The sequence below is a fragment of the Oryctolagus cuniculus genome, chromosome 6 (genome assembly GCF_964237555.1).
Source record: "Oryctolagus cuniculus chromosome 6, mOryCun1.1, whole genome shotgun sequence".
Lineage (NCBI taxonomy): Eukaryota > Metazoa > Chordata > Mammalia > Lagomorpha > Leporidae > Oryctolagus > Oryctolagus cuniculus.
The window spans coordinates 145,908,288-145,925,077 of record NC_091437.1 but is presented as its reverse complement, the minus strand read 5'-3'; the positions used below and the strand labels follow the sequence as shown (position 1 = coordinate 145,925,077).

The 16,790-nt window shown below is 38.1% G+C and overlaps 1 protein-coding gene across 6 annotated transcripts in view; it reads right to left on the bottom strand.

The window, feature by feature from the left end:
• COL14A1 (collagen type XIV alpha 1 chain) overlaps window positions 1–16,790 on the bottom strand; it is a 262,146-nt gene that overhangs the window by 200,967 nt on the left and 44,389 nt on the right. For all 6 annotated transcript variants that reach the window (XM_008255863.4, XM_002710753.5, XM_070075442.1 and 3 more), the window contains exons 4-5: window positions 16,612–16,755; window positions 4,807–4,893 (exon numbers count right to left, since the gene is read on the bottom strand). In XM_008255863.4, the coding sequence (XP_008254085.2) occupies window positions 4,807–4,893; window positions 16,612–16,755 (231 nt within the window). The remainder of the gene's footprint in view (window positions 1–4,806; window positions 4,894–16,611; window positions 16,756–16,790) is intronic.

The following is a 16,790-nucleotide window of genomic DNA, read 5'->3' as shown; positions in this document are numbered from 1 at the left end:
GGATTAGCAACTTAAGCTGAAAAGGGCAAGATAGAAAATATTTCAGTTTTGCAGGCCATATGATCTCTATTGTAACTACTCAGCACTGATATTGTAGGAAGTCAGCCACAGGCAATATGAAAAGGAATGAGCACAGCTGTGTTCCAATAAAATCTTATTTTAAAAAATTCAGAGGACTGGACTTGACCCATGGGCCATAGTTTGCTGACTTCAGGAAAGAATAGTTTAACTCATCTCATTTCTTTCTTTCAGAAAAATGAGAACATGAAAACCCATCCTTTCTTTTTTCACAGTACAGAACTAAAATAAATATATAAAATATTTAAAGAAACAGAGAGGGTCAGTGATCTTAATTGAAAAAATCACTAAGAGGGGTAGGGGGTAGAAAGAAACCCTATGGTACTTTTCCTATCTGTCTCTCAATCTTTCTCAGTCGGGTTCTGTGTTCTTGTACAAAAGTCCAAAAATAACTAGAGAAATCTGTTTGAACAACAATAGAGAAATGGCCATTTATGCAAATATGCCAACATTATGCTCAAAGGCAAATACCATTTCTGTTTTGAATTACTGAAGAAACATGTACAGTAGATTGAAAACAAGTAACTCTTTAACTATATAGTAACTTCTGTTAAGGATCTTAGCTCTCTGCATTCAAAATAAAATTCTAAAATATGTGAACTATGTCTGATTGTATCTGAGCCACTATCAATGTAGTCTCTTGTACTATAAAACTGCAGGGAAAACAAAGAGCAGCACAGTTTTGTGTGAATTGTGGGTTTGATCACATCTCGGAAGAATGGCTTACACTAGATACAACATACAGACCTAGGTGGGAAGGGCCTGTCTCGGCAGTCCCAGTAAACCTTCCACCATCAACTTTCTGCAAGCCCTAAGCTCTTGCCTGGATGCCATCATTGCTTGTAACTTCCCTCTTAAGACAATTTTCTCACATAACCAGGACCCCCATAAAGTCCTCACCACCTCCACACACACCTCATGGGAGCCCTACCTGAAAGAAGAAGTCACCCTTTTTCCACGAATTTCTGAAAGTCCTGGCCCTAGACCATGTCCTCATCACTACAGTAAACACTCTGTGATGCACCTGCCTGAAAGGGGGCCCAGGAAAGACCCCGCTATCAGCTGGTGTTCAGCAAGGAAGCACAGGGACTGTGATATGAACATCCCTTCCACAGGCAGTCCTGAACACTTATTAGAGCTATGCCAACATTGCTATCACTATCCCACTGCCCAGCCTCAGCTCACTCAATCCTAATGAAACGGATTTAAAGAAAAAAGAAATTTGATCAAATTTGAGAAATAAAAGATAGGGGCCAATAGAAAGCACAAAGTACATGTAAAGTCCAGAGGAACAAGCACCTTCATTGAGTTTGAGTTCAAGTTTTCAGGTAAAAAACAGAGATTGTAAGACAGAACTTTTTAAATGCTACTAAATTATTTTAATAAAATTAGCTACCTTGAACCTGATGAAACAAATAGAGTGAAAGTTAAAGAATAGAGGATCAACATAGCATGTGGGTGCTACACAAAATAAAGGTGGGATACCTATACATATTACTTGCAAAGTTTGTGGGAAAAGGTTCTTCTGAAAATGTAATTACAAGTTTTAACATTATAACAAAATCTTGAAATTCAGGCACACTTTTCTCATAATGTGAATTTTCGATTAACTGTTTTTTTTTTATTTATTTGAGAGACAGGGTTACAGACAGAGAGAGGGAGAGACAGAAAGGTCTTCCATTCACTGGTTCACTCCCCAAATGGCTGTCCATTAACTTTTTGAAGTACCCTCACAATAACATTAGACAAAATAGTCTGTGAGGCAAATATTGAAGTACTAAGTATGAATGAAATCATTACAAAATAATAAAAAACAATACTCACTAGGAAAATACTACAGTTCTTACATTGTGTGTATCTTTCCTGTAAAGCATTTAAAAATTGTCACAGTTGCAAATAAAAATGGTCAAATATCAGTGAGACAGATTAAAACATACATTTTTCTCAAGGACATTTAGAATAGTTTTAAAAATTGACCTCACTTAAGTAATAAAATGCCTCAAGAAATTTCAAAAAACATTCCAATACATCAGATTCTCCAACCACAGAGCAATAAAGTTAGATAACAAAATCAAACAAAGATCCCTTAAAATATAATTTCTCTGTATGTTTAGAAATTATAATATACTTGTAAGTACTTTATAAACCACAGGGTAAATATCATGGAAACTAGAAAATAGTATAAGCTACACAATAACAATGCTACCTAGCAAAATCGATCCTTAGACACTTACAGATTTAAATGAATTTATCTTGGGGTATCGTAGTGCAGCAGGTTAAGGTTTGACACTGACATGGCATTCTGTATCACAGTGCCTTTTCAAGACACAGATATTAATCCAGCTCCTTGCTAATGTGTCTGGCAAAGCAACGAAAGTTGCTGGAAGTACTTGGGCCCCTGCCACCCAGGTGGGAGACCCAGGTGGGTTTCCATGACCCTTGCTTCAGCCTCCCCAAGCCCTGTGCATTAAGGCCATTTGGGGAATGAATTAGCAGATGGAAGGTATCTCTCTCTCTCTCTCTCTCTGCATTTCAAATAAATAAATAAAACTTTAAAAAGAATAAAATAAAAAATGCATGTGGGATGGCACAGTGGCACAGAGATTTAAGCTGCTCCTTAGGATACTCACATTCTATTTAGAATGCCTGGTATAGATTCCAGATACAACATGCTTCCTTAACGGCTTAAGTACTTGGGTTCCTGTGACTCATGAGAGGGAGCTCCTGGCTACTAGCTTTGGGCTGACCTAGTCTCGCTATTGCAGGCATTTGGGGAGTGAACCAGCAGATGGGTGATCTCTTTCTCAGTGTCTTCCTTCCTATCGGTCACTCTGCCTTTCAAAGCAACTGGTCAATCATAAACAATACATATAATAGAAGAGAAAGATTAAAAATCAATGAGATAAACATCCAATTCAGGAAGTTAGAAAAAGAAAAATTGAATAAAGAAGGAAGTAAATATTAGACTAAAGAAACATAAAATGGATATATAAGAGAGAGGACAACAATATGCATCTACAATTGAAATATTTGATTAAGATATATACTCAAGAGAAATTATATCCTATACAAAGAAAGAGACATAGACAAGGATATTTTAGCAAATTAATAACATATAATACAAGTGACATGAAGAGTAGAAAGGCTAAACATATAGGAGTGTATGTATCCAGTGGAATTTTATTCTACACAGAAAATAAAATGAATACATTGTCTTTACATAAATAAACATGAATAATTCAAATACTGCATAAAATACAAGCAAGCTATCAAAGTATACACCCACCATAAGATTCACATACAATTTAAACTTTGAATGAATAATTAAAAATGGCTTAAGGATGCATGCATAAATAAATTTTATAAAAGACACATACTGGAAGAAAAACACTGAATTTAAGATGGGATAGCCCCATTATGAGAGAAAAGGAATCTTTAGAGGGATAAAGAATAAGTTTCAACTGTATTGTAACATTAATTTTCTTAAAAAAGACAAATTTATTTATTGTACTATCTTACGTATTTTTCTACATCTGGCATGTTAATAATGAACTATAATATATGAAACTATACATTAGAATAAAAATAAATCTCGTAATCTAAGGAAATTACAAAACAAAGAAACTATAAACGTTCAGAGGAACACATCTGTCATTTTAGTTTCATTAAAATTATTCACAAAAACATAAATAATATTGCAAAACACATAATACATCAGGATTAAACATTTTCAAAAATATAATAACATAATAGAAAAGCAGTCCGTATCTAAAATATTAACAAATTTTCTACAATTTCATAAAAAAGACAACACAAAAAATAGATAGGAAACAATAAAATGGCTACTAAGTGAATGAAAGAAATGGATAATTAAGAAATGAGGTATTATTGGGAAAAAATTTTAAATACTGATGTTTTTGAATGTTGAAAAGGACATAAGAAAATGTGCTGGTACACATTTTGGCAGATGTATAAGTTATTGAGAGAAACTTAAGTCAATTTGGCAGACTTTATCAGAAGCCTACAATATGCATATCCTTTAGTATTACAATTCCAGAGCTGGACATAAGCTTGTTCCAACATATCTGTGACAGTCAAAATTTTAAGACACCTGCATGTCCATTAGTAAGGGAATAATCAATGAATTATATGAGTCTTTCCCAGAAAATACTATCTGACCATTAAAAGAAATGAGGTAGACTAACAACAATACCTAACATTACTCAATGGTGGGCATGATTCTAAGTATTCTACACGTCAACACATTTTATGTCAAAGAATTCTAGGAGGTAAATCCTATTCTCCACCTTTTAAATATGAGGAAACAGAGACCTAGGAATGTGGATAAGTCATATAAGATCACTCAGGAAATGTGGCAAAGCAGGTTTTGGATCCTGCCAGCTAAATAGGAGAACTCACGAAATTTACCACTGGATGATCCTGCCTCCTGAATAGGATTACATGCAAATGTCCCAAGTGCAAAAACAATGCACAGAACAGGGAATATAACATGACAGGCTATGCATATATGTTTGTATAGAAAAGTGATTGCAAGGTCACACACCAAAGTGTTGACAGTCATTACATGTATAGTGGAAAGGTGCCTAAAGCAAGCTTTCTATTAGATCATATTATTCTTCTGATGGAACCAACAACCGTGTCTGTGTGTATTGCCTGGGTAATCAACACAACTGGAGTCCAGAATGATCTAATCAAACAATATCTCACCTTCTGGTACAGACGGCCTACTCCCATTTCCTTTGTCCACAACCTTGACTCTTGGCTTAGGATCCTTTCTTTTTTCTAAATCTTTAACTGGAAGAAAAGTAAAAATACAGAAACATGTTATGTACAAATCTGAAATAAAATCTTCAGTGAGTTTTACTGAAATCCTTGCAAGCCCTGAACATATTATTAGAAATTAGCTCCATGGTACAAACTTATCCCCAAATATTAGAAACACTTTTTTTTTTCAAGAGAAGGTGTGAAAAGCACTTAAGAAACTTGATCATTTTGGGCAGATCAGATAAATTTAATGGCTCATAGCTGATTTAAAATCAGTATATTTACCCCATCTCATTTGCAAAGGAATGAAGGGCCAACGGACTAATACATATCTCATAAAACTAGGAACTGTAGGCAAGGATTCAAACCGTATCTTCAAGTCTCTGGGTTTAAGCTATAAGCTTGACCCTCATTCTAGAAAGATCTGAGTCATGAACATCCTCATTTGTAATTTCTCTATCTGCAGCAGAAAATAGAGAACCCCATAATAATTTTCTTCCAAACTTAAAGAAAATGTTCATTAACAAATGGTAATGTTTCTCTGTCACTTCAATTAGAAAATATTCAGGGACAAAAATTTGCCTTTGGTGTTTGCATGCATTCGTACCAACCCACACCATTAGGTTAATTTCCTACTGCATTTTCTGCTTGCAGCTCCACCACATTTTTCCTGCCATTGCTTGGCATCTTAAACTATTTGAAACAGCCAAGACCAGTGCCAGATGTCCAGAGTTTCTGCACAGATACGAGTAAAACACCCCGCCAAAATGTAGAAGTGAGCAAGGGGCAAGATGGATCATTCCATTTCTACATTCACTTTATGAAAATCAGCAAATTCACAGAGGAAGCAAGGATTTCCTCTGAACCATCCTTGCTGTCTCTGGCACATTGTTCCATTCCCCTACTCTTGATCACACTCACTTCCATCCTTTGGCTCAAAGGCCATCTCACTCCAATTCTATTGTCCCTTTCCTCTGAACCTCCCTTGGCTTCTGATAACCAGACATTAAATTCCAAGGTTATAAAAATCACTAAGAACACAAGATGGTTTGATCCTGCTATGCCACTGACCCAGCATATTATGTCCATCTTTTCTTAGACTTCATTCTCTGACTTTGTAAGCACTGGCACTTTGGAGCACACCCTTTCCAAAAGTCTATTCTTTTTGCTTAATTCTTTAGTTTGTTCATGTTGATAGAACATTAATACAAGTAGAACAGATTTAATATAGTTCATATATACAAATCTAAGAACATTTTTCCCTGCCCACCCTTGTTTCTCTGTTTTTACAAAGGACTTACCCCAATTCTCTTTCATACCTCTAACCCCTCCTTCACATTCTCCTTTTTTTTTTAAACTTGACAGTTAGAGTTATAGACAGTGAGAGAAAAAGAGACAGAGACAGACAGACAGACAGACAGGTCTTCCCTCCATTGGTTCACTCCCCAAATGGCTGACATGGCCGGCGCTGAGCCGATCCGAAGCCAGGAGCCAGGTGCCTCCTCCTGGTCTCCTATGTGGGGGCAGGGGCCCAAGCACCTGGGCCATCCTCCACTGCACTCCTGGGCCACAGCAGAGAGCTGGACTGGAAGAGGAGCAACCGGGACTAGAACCCGGCGTCTATATGGGATGCCAGCGCTGCAGGTGGAGGATTAACCAAGTGATCCATGGCACCGGCCCCCACATTCTCCTTCTTTGGATCCTTCATTTCCATACCTGACACAATCATGTGCTAAAGCTGCCTTGCATCTCTGTACAAACTCCCTGTAATTTTATCTTTCCACAACTGAAATGCTCACCCTCCTATAGATCACTTCCAAATTTGTATATCAAGCCCATCCACACATGGGCTGTTGCCCCAAATTGCTTACGCTTTCTAAATGAAAAATGTAGGTCTGCAATTTTTATATAAGAAAAAGTGTACTGAGTGATGCTGGAAGTAGACACAGATCTGAAAGAGAAGAATTCTAGAGGAGGAGATTCAGAACACTTCACTGGAAAGGCAATACTTGAGCCAGACGTTGAAAGATGGGCTGGATGTTACAGGCAGAGGTTGCTAAAACATCAAAGAGGAAAAATGGTGGTCAAAAGCAAAATTTGTAAAAGTAGGGCCAGAACACCATGGTACAGATGCAAGAATAAATAAGTCACTGGGAAAGTTGGGCAGCCACATCACATATAAAAGGTATAACAGCTATGTTCCACCAAGCTATTGTACCTGTCCTATAGAAGCAAAATAAATCAGAAAATAGCCTGTCCTGAGCAAAGGGTATAACCACCACTACCATGCTGAAGTTAAGTTGCTATGTGCTGAAGTAAGTTCATCTGCACAGGCACTTGTCATCACACCCATTTATGGTAGAGAAAACCAAGGCTAGAAGTAGCCGAGTCACTTGTGGGAGATGTAGAATCATAATATCTGGTAGATCACACATGTCTTTATGTCTTTAAAATCCAATGATGGTTTTGTATGCTTTCCTTTGTATCAAAAAAGAATGGACTAAAAAAATTTAGTAGACCAACAGGGAGGCAAGATGGCGGAATAGGAAGGGAGCACACTGATAGTCCGGGGAGAGACAGTTTAATAAAAGTGGAGATACTGCAGATTCAAGGAAGAGTAGGGGAGGAAACAGCAGAAGAAACTCTTCCGGAACGCGTGATTCACAGTGGACCTGTGTGGAGAGCATGGGAGCCCACAGTTCGGGACACCAGCGGCAGACTCAACACACCAGCGCTGGAACGCGAGGTGAGCCGAACCTCAATAGCCCGAGACATCGGCAGGCAAGCGGAGAGAGGAGACTAGAGGGAACGATCCCCGGGGGTGGGGGGGGAACTTCACCAGGCTAACTGGAAGAGAGAGAGAGGAAAAAAAAAAAAAAAGGTGACTGGTATGGACACGGGTTTCTCTCTCTCCGCTCACCTCTCAAGGGCGAGCAAGACAAAGAGCAGGTGCCATCTTGGACATACGTCATAAGCAGAGCGACCTCAGGTCTGCACCAGCCCTGAGCCTAGCAGAAAAACCTGACTCTGGGCGGGGCGAATTAACAGGAGATTAGGACCTAGTAAATTTGTGGTGCTACTGAACTGAGACTGTGAAAAAAGAGACGGTGGGGGAGAGAACTCACAGAATTCATGTGAGTACTCTCCAGAGACGCTACAATTCTGTAACTTTGGCAACCCAGTGGGAGACTGAAGGAGAATTTGAGCCCACTCTGAGGGCAGAACAGATTCCCTGTGTGGTCCTTGGGAAAGAGCTTCCGATCTCTGGCTCCTGTGGGTATATCATTTGCCTGCTAACTACCTCCAACTTCGTTCAGCTGTGCGGAATTACTTCCCTTTTGAATCAAAAAAAGAAAGAGAGAGAGATCTACCACGCCTAACCTGGGAGTGTCACCTTTGGCACACCAAACAGACCTCTCAGGCCACACCCATCTCAAGCCTCTAAGGCTCCATCAAAAACAGACAGTCCACTTAATCTAGAGTCATAGTATAACAAGAAAAAGCACCACAGTGAAGAAACCAAATATCTCCAATATGCCCAATAACAAACGCAAAAACCGAGATAATAGAAACAAGGAAGTCACCATGACGCCCCCAAATGAAAAAGACACCCCAATTCAAGATTATGAAGATGATGAGATAGAAGAAATGCAAGAAGCAGATCTCAAAAAATTGATAAGAACATTAAGAAGTTCTCAAAAACAAATTCTTGAACTACAGAAATCCTTAATGGACAAGATAGAAAATCTCTCTCGTGAAAATGAAATATTAAGGAGGAATCAAAATGAAACAAAACAACTAGTACAACAGGAAACTGTGATAGTGATGAGAAATCATAATGAAATGAAGAATTCAATAGATCAAATGATAAACACAATAGAGGGCCTTACAAACAGAATGGGTGAAGCAGAAGAGAGAATATCGGACTTAGAAGACAGAGAACAGGAAAGGATACAGTCAGACCAAAGAAAAGAAGAGGAAATTAGAAATCTAAAACATATTGTCAGGAATCTGCAGGATACTATTAAAAAACCCAACATTCGGGTTCTAGGAGTTCCTGAAGGCATGGAGAGGGAGAAAGGATTAGAAGGCCTTTTTAGTGAGATATTAGCAGAAAATTTCCCAGGTTTGGAGAAGGACAGAGAAATCCTAGTACAGGAAGCTCACAGAACCCATAATAAACACGACCAAAAGAGATCCTCACCACGACACGTTGTAATTAAACTCTCCACAGTGAAACGTAAAGAAAAGATCCTAAAATGTGCAAGAGAGAAACGTCAGATTAATCTCAGAGGATCTCCAATCAGACTCACAGCTGACTTCTCATCAGAAACTCTACAAGCTAGGAGGGAATGGTGAGATATAGCCCAGGTACTAAGAGAGAACAACTGCCAGCCCAGAATATTATATCCTGCTAAGCTCTCATTTGTGAATGAAGGTGAAATAAAGACTTTTCATAGCAAACAGAAATTGAAAGAATTTGTTGCCACTCGTCCAGCCCTGCAAAAGATGCTTAAAGATGTGTTACACACAGAAACACAGAAACACAGTCATCAATATGAAAGAAGGTAAAGGAAGGAAACCTCACAGCAAAAGATCACAGGGAATTCAAAGCATATATTAGAACTTATCTTTGGCAAATGGCAGGGCAAAGTTACCACTTATCATTAGTCACATTGAACGTTAATGGCCTGAACTGTCCAGTTAAAAGACACCGATTGGATGATTGGGTTAAGGAACATAACCCATCTATCTGATGCTTACAAGAAATGCATCTTTCCAACAAAGATCCATACAGACTGAAAGTGAAAGGCTGGAAAAAGATATACCATGCCAACAGAAATGAAAAAAGAGCAGGCGTAGCCATCTTAATATCAGACACCATAAACTTTACTACAAAAACCATTAAGAGAGACAAAGAGGGACACTACATAATGATTAACGGATCAATTCAACAGGAAGATATAACAATTATCAATGTATATGCACCTAACTACAGGGCACCGGTTTATCTAAAAGATTTGTTAACGGACTTAAAGGGAGACTTAGACCCCAATACAATAGTACTGGGGGACTTCAATACTCCACTCTCAGAAATAGACAGATCAATAGGACAGAAGATCAACAAGGATACAGTAGATTTAAACGACACTATAGCCCAAATGGATCTAACAGATATATACAGAACTTTCAATCCTACAGCTAAAGATTATACATTCTTCTCAGCAGTACATGGAACCTTCTCTAGGATTGACCACATACTAGGCCATAAAGCAAGTCTCAGCAAATTCAAAAGAATTAGAATCATACCATGCAGCTTCTCAGACCATAAAGGAATGAAGTTGGAAATGAACAACTCAGGAATCCCTAGAGCATACGCAAACACATGGAGATTGAACAACATGCTCCTGAATGAACAATGGGTCATAGAAGAAATCAAAAGAGAAATCAAAAACTTTCTGGAAGTAAATGAGGATAACAGCACAACATACCAAAACTTATGGGACGCAGCAAAAGCAGTGTTAAGAGGAAAGTTTATATCAATAGGTGCCTACATCAAGAAATTGGAAAGGCACCAAATAGATGAGCTTTCAATTCACCTCAAGGATCTAGAAAACCTACAGCAAACCAGACCCAAATCTAGTAGGAGAAGAGAAATAATTAAAATCAGAGAAGAAATCAACAGGATTGAATCAAGAAAAACATTCCAAAAAATCAGCCAAACGAGGAGCTGGTTTTTTGAAAAAATAAACAAAATTGACACCCCATTGCCCAACTAACTAAAAAAAGAAGAGAAAAGACCCAAATCAATAAAATCAGAGATGAAAAAGGAAATGTAACAACAGACACCACAGAAATAAAAAGAATCATCAGAAATTACTACAAGGACTTGTATGCCAGCAAACAGGGAAACCTATCAGAAATGGATAGATTCCTGGACACATGCAACCTACCTAAATTGAACCAGGAAGACATCGAAAACCTAAACAGACACATAACTGAGACAGAAATTGAAACAGTAATAAAGGCCCTCCCAACAAAGAAAAGCCCAGGACCAGATGGATTCACTGGTGAATTCTACCAGACATTTAAAGAAGAACTGACTCCAATTCTTCTCAAACTATTCAGAACAATCGAAAAAGAGGGAGTCCTCCCAAATTCTTTTTATGAAGCCAGCATCACCTTAATTCCTAAGCCGGAAAAAGATGCAGCACTGAAAGAGAATTACAGACCAATATCCCTGATGAACATGGATGCAAAAACCTCAATAAAATTCTCGCCAATAGAATGCAACAACACATCAGAAAGATCATCCACCCAGACCAAGTGGGATTTATCCCTGGTATGCAGGGATGGTTTAATGTGCGCAAGACAATCAATGTGATACACCACATTAACAGACTGCAGAAGAAAAAACATATGATTATCTCAATAGATGCCGAGAAAGCATTTGATAAAATACAACACCCGTTCATGATGAAAACTCTAAGCAAACTGGGTTTGGAAGGAACATTCCTCAATACAATCAAAGCAATCTATGAAAAACCCACAGCCAACATCCTATTGAATGGGGAAAAGTTGGAAGCATTTCCACTGAGATCTGGTACCAGACAGGGATGCCCACTCTCACCACTGCTATTCAATATAGTTCTGGAGGTTCTAGCCAGAGCTATTAGGCAAGAAAAAGAAATTAAAGGGATACAAATTGGGAAGGAAGAACTCAAACTATCCCTCTTTGCAGATGATATGATTCTTTATTTAGGGGACCCAAAGAACTCTACTAAGAGACTATTGGATCTCATAGAAGATTTTGGCAAAGTAGCAGGGTATAAAATCAATGCACAAAAATCAACAGCCTTTGTATACACAGACAATGCCATGGCTGAGGAAGAACTTCTAAGATCAATCCCATTCACAATAGCTACAAAAACAATCAAATACCTTGGAATAAACTTAACCAAGGACGTTAAAGATCTCTACGATGAGAATTACAAAACCTTAAAGAAAGAAATAGAAGAGGATACCAAGAAATGGAAAAATCTTCCATGCTCATGGATTGGAAGAATCAATATCATCAAAATGTCCATTCTCCCAAAAGTAATTTATAAATTCAATGCAATACCAATCAAGATACCGAAGACCTTCTTCTCAGATCTGGAAAAATTGGTGCTGAAATTTATATGGAGGCACAAGAGACCTCGAATAGCTAAAGCAATCTTGTACAACAAAAACAAAGCCGGAGGCATCACAATACCAGATTTCAGGACATACTACAGGGCAGTTGTAATCAAAACAGCATGGTACTGGTACAGAAACAGATGGATAGACCAATGGACAGAATAGAAACACCAGAAATCAACCCAAACTTCTACAGCCAACTTATATTCGATCAAGGATCTAAAACCAATTCCTGGAGCAAGGACAGTCTATTCAATAAATGGTGTTGGGAAAATTGGATTTCCACATGCAGAAGCATGAAGCAAGACCCCTACCTTACACCTTACACAAAAATCCACTCAACATGGATTAAAGACCTAAATCTACGACCTGACACCATCAAGTTACTAGAGAACATTGGAGAAACCCTTCAAGATATTGGCACAGGCAAAGAGTTTCTGGAAAAGACCCGGGAGGCACAGGCAGTCAAAGCCAAAATCAACTATTGGGATTGCATCAAATTGAGAAGTTTCTGTACTGCAAAAGAAACAGTCAGGAGAGTGAAGAGACAACTGACAGAATGGGAAAAAATATTTGCAAACTATGCAACAGATAAAGGGTTAATAACCAGAATCTACAAAGAGATCAAGAAACTCCACAAAAACAAAACCAACAACCCAATTAAGAGATGGGCCAAGGACCTCAATAGACATTTTTCAAAAGAGGAAATCCAAATGGCCAACAGGCACATGAAAAAATGTTCAAGGTCACTAGCAATCAGGGAAATGCAAATCAAAACCACAATGAGGTTTCACCTCACCCCGGTTAGAATGGCTCACATTCAGAAATCCACCAACAACAGATGCTGGAGAGGATGTGGGAAAAAGGGGACACTAACCCACTGTTGGTGGGAATGCAAACTGGTCAAGCCACTACGGAAGTCAGTCTGGAGATTCCTCAGAAACCTGAATATAACCCTACCGTTCGACCCAGCCATCCCACTCCTTGGAATTTACCCAAAGGAAATGAAATTGGCAAACAAAAAAGCGGTCTGCACCCTAATGTTTATTGCAGCACAATTCACAATAGCCAAGACCTGGAATCAACCTAAATGCCCATCAACGGTAGACTGGATAAAGAAATTATGGGATATGTACTCTATAGAATACTATACCGCAGTAAGAAACAACGAAATCCAGTCATTTGCAACAAAATGGAGGAATCTGGAACACATCATGCTGAGTGAAATAAGCCAGTCCCAAAGGGACAAATACCATATGTTCTCCCTGATCGGTGACAGCTGACTGAACACCAAAAAGGAAACCTGTTGAAGTGGAATGGACACTATGGGAAACGGTGACTTGATCAGCATAGCCCTGACTGTTAATGCACAACTTAATACATTATCCCTCTTAGTAGTTTTTTTTTTTTGTCTGTTCTACTTAATATGACTGGTTTAATTCTGTAATCAATACACAGTTATTCTTAAGTGTTGAAATTTAACTGAAATGTGATCCCTGTTAAACATAAAAGTGGGGATAAGAGAGGGAAGAGATGTACAATTTGGGACATTCTCAAGCTGACTTGCCCCAAATGGTAGAGTTAGAAACATACCAGGGGATTCCAATTCAATCCCATCAAGGTGGCATGTACCAATGCCATCTCACTATTCCAAGTGATCAATTTCAGTTCACAATTGATCATAATGAAAGGACTAAGAGTCAAAAGGAGCACATAAACAAGTCTAGTACCTGCTAATACTAACTGATGGAGTAAATAAAGGGGAGAGTGATCCAACATGGGAAGCGAGATACTCAGCAGACTCATAGAATGGCGGATGTCCTAAACAGCACTCTGGCCTCAGAATCAGCCCTAAAGGCATTTGGATCTGGCTGAAAAGCCCATGAGAGTATTTCAGGCATGGAAAGCCAAGACACTCTGACAAAAAAAAAAAAAAAAAACTAAATGAAAGATCTCTGTGAGTGAGATCCCAGTGGAAAGAACAGGTCATCAAAGAAGGAGGTACCTTTCTCTGAAGGGAGGAGAGAACCTCCACTTTGACTATGACCTTGTCTAAACAAGATAAGAATCGGAGAACTCAGAGGGCTTCCATAGCCTTGGAAACTCATGACTGGAGCATAGGGAGATTACTGATGCCATAGACAGGAGTGTCAATTGGTAAAGTCAACAACAGGAGTCACTGTGCACTTACTCCTCATGTAGGATCTCTGTCCTTAATGTGCTGTGCATTGAAATTTAATGCTATAACGAGTACTCAAACAGTATATTTCACTTTGTGTTTCTATGGGGGTGCAAACTGTTGAAATCTTTACTTAATGCATACTAAACTGATCTTCTGTTAAAAAAAAAAAAGAAGAAATTAGCAATTCCCAACTTGACTCTTGCTGGGATTAAACATGACAATAGGTCTAATCTGATTTCATCATCATTTAAAAAATCATCTATTATTTTTCACTTTATGTTTCTATGTTGGTGCAAATTGTTGAAATCTTTACTTAATGTATGCTAAACTGATCTTCTGTATATAAAGAGAATTGAAAATGAATCCTCATGTGAATGGAAGGGGAGAGGGAATGGGAAAGGGGAGGGTTGCGGGTGGGAGGGACGTTATGGGGGGGAAGCCATTGTAATCCATAAGCTGTACTTTGGAAATTTATATTCATTAAATAAAAGTTAAAAAGAAAAAAGAATGGACTCATAAAGAATCCAAATCACAAGTTTATACCCACAAGATTTTGTCTTGATCAGAATTTTCCTGGATCCAATCAGGAAAGATTTCTGGGTAGGAAAAAATCAGCCATTAACTCCATCTCACAAGGAGCGAGAATGTTAACTTACATGCAAAATGGGAAAAAAAGCCCTTTCAAATGCAGTTATTTTAATTTCATGTCTACAAACTGTTTGGGCAGAACTAGTATCTCTAGCCTGCCAATAAAACAACAGATACATACAGATAAATGCTTACATATCATTTATCTAGCTAACCAATTAGACTGTTTCATTATGACCCTCTAGAGCTAAGCAAGCTGTAATCAAACTAATTTCCTTAAAAATGCTTTGAATAAGTAGCTACAGGAAAGTTTTTTAAAAGTCTGTTTCTTCTGCTGCTCAATCAGTAGAATATTTGAATTAATCAATTGGAAAACCTTCAGATTCAGACTGAAGGAAAAGGAATTATTTCTTCCTATCCCTTTCACTGCTTCTCACAAACTTTAAGCAAGTTATTTGGTCATGTAGGAATACCGGAGGACAGAATTAAAGGGCAGTGCCAATACAATGAAACAGAGGCTAATTTTACTGAAAATCACATTAAAAATATTTTCCTGAGCTTCCAGACAATGTGATTCTCAAAAGAATGTAACATTTATAACTTCCGTATGTCACGCTGACAGGCGGATTTACCAAACGTCTTTGTTCAGAACTTTCAGGAGGCAGCAGCTGTTTGAACAAAGTTTTATTTTGTTTTAATGTTTTAAGAAGCCACAAAAAATGGCTGACAAGCTATTGCTTAGGAGAAGAAGAAAACAAGAGAGGGAGGAGTACAAAATCCTGGTGGAACATGGCTGCACAGAGTCCGGAACTGTCTTCCAGACCTGCAGATTCATCCTGTGACAAGACTGGAAAAGCTATTGTTTAAAGTAAGAAAGAAAAAACAAACAAACAACAACAACAACAAAAAAAAACAAGAGGAAAGTGGGAGGTGCAAGACCCTATAGACTCTATAGATAAACAAGATTGGCCGTAAGTGACTAATTGCTAAAGCCAGGTGATGAACATTTAGAGATTCATCATAGTATTTGGCTAATTTTTGTTATTTTGTTTAAAGTTGTCCCCAGGAGTAAGTTGGGTTTTATAGTCTATTTTAGCAATCAAGTAACGGAAAGTTAGCCAGGATAAGCTCACTATACCAAAAAATGGAGCAACTCTCTTCACAGAGTCTTAAATATGTACCTCTCCCTAGTACTTAACATTGTATTTATTTGTAAGTTTGCTTGTCATAGACATGGTCACCTAATAGCCCCTTAATAAATGGATTACCTATTGGAAAGGGTTAAATCTTCTGTTGTATAGGCTGTTTTGGTGGAGGCTGAATTACATTTGTTGGATTCCAAAGATGTGGGCATGGCTCATTCGTTCAATACCTACTGAGTACCTATCATTCCAGGTACACGACATGCAGATGCAACAAAAATGAGAAATAAAATTAATCAAATCTCTGCTTTCTCAAAGCTTGTGGGCTTGTTCGTCAGGGACACAGAGAAGTAAAAAGACGATTGTGATGTGCTGTTATGGGACAACTAGAGGAGAAGTATGGAAGCACATAGGGGAAATGTCTGGTTAAAGTTTGGGACACAAGGGTCAAGCAGGGCATTTGGAAACCAAAATACAATGGACAGAGAAGAATTCAGCAAAATAGGGAAAGGGAAGACAGAGATGAGAATAATTCATGGAAGCTGAATTAAGTCTTTAAGGTCTCTCCAGTTCTAAAAAATCTAGGAAATTGACCCTACAAAATATAAACCATAGACTTAAGTGCAATGCTAGACAGAATGCCAAAGTGGTACATACTTCTGAATTGGCCTTGAGCTGGCTTGCTTTCTTTGTCTTTGTTGTATGCAATAATTTGAACTGTGTAATTCTGTTCTGGCATAAGACCTTGAATAATTGCTTTAGTTGCAGTGTTCTGGAGATTTAACTGATTGGTTTTTCCACCTATAAAACAAAAAAATGAAATATTTAAAATTAAG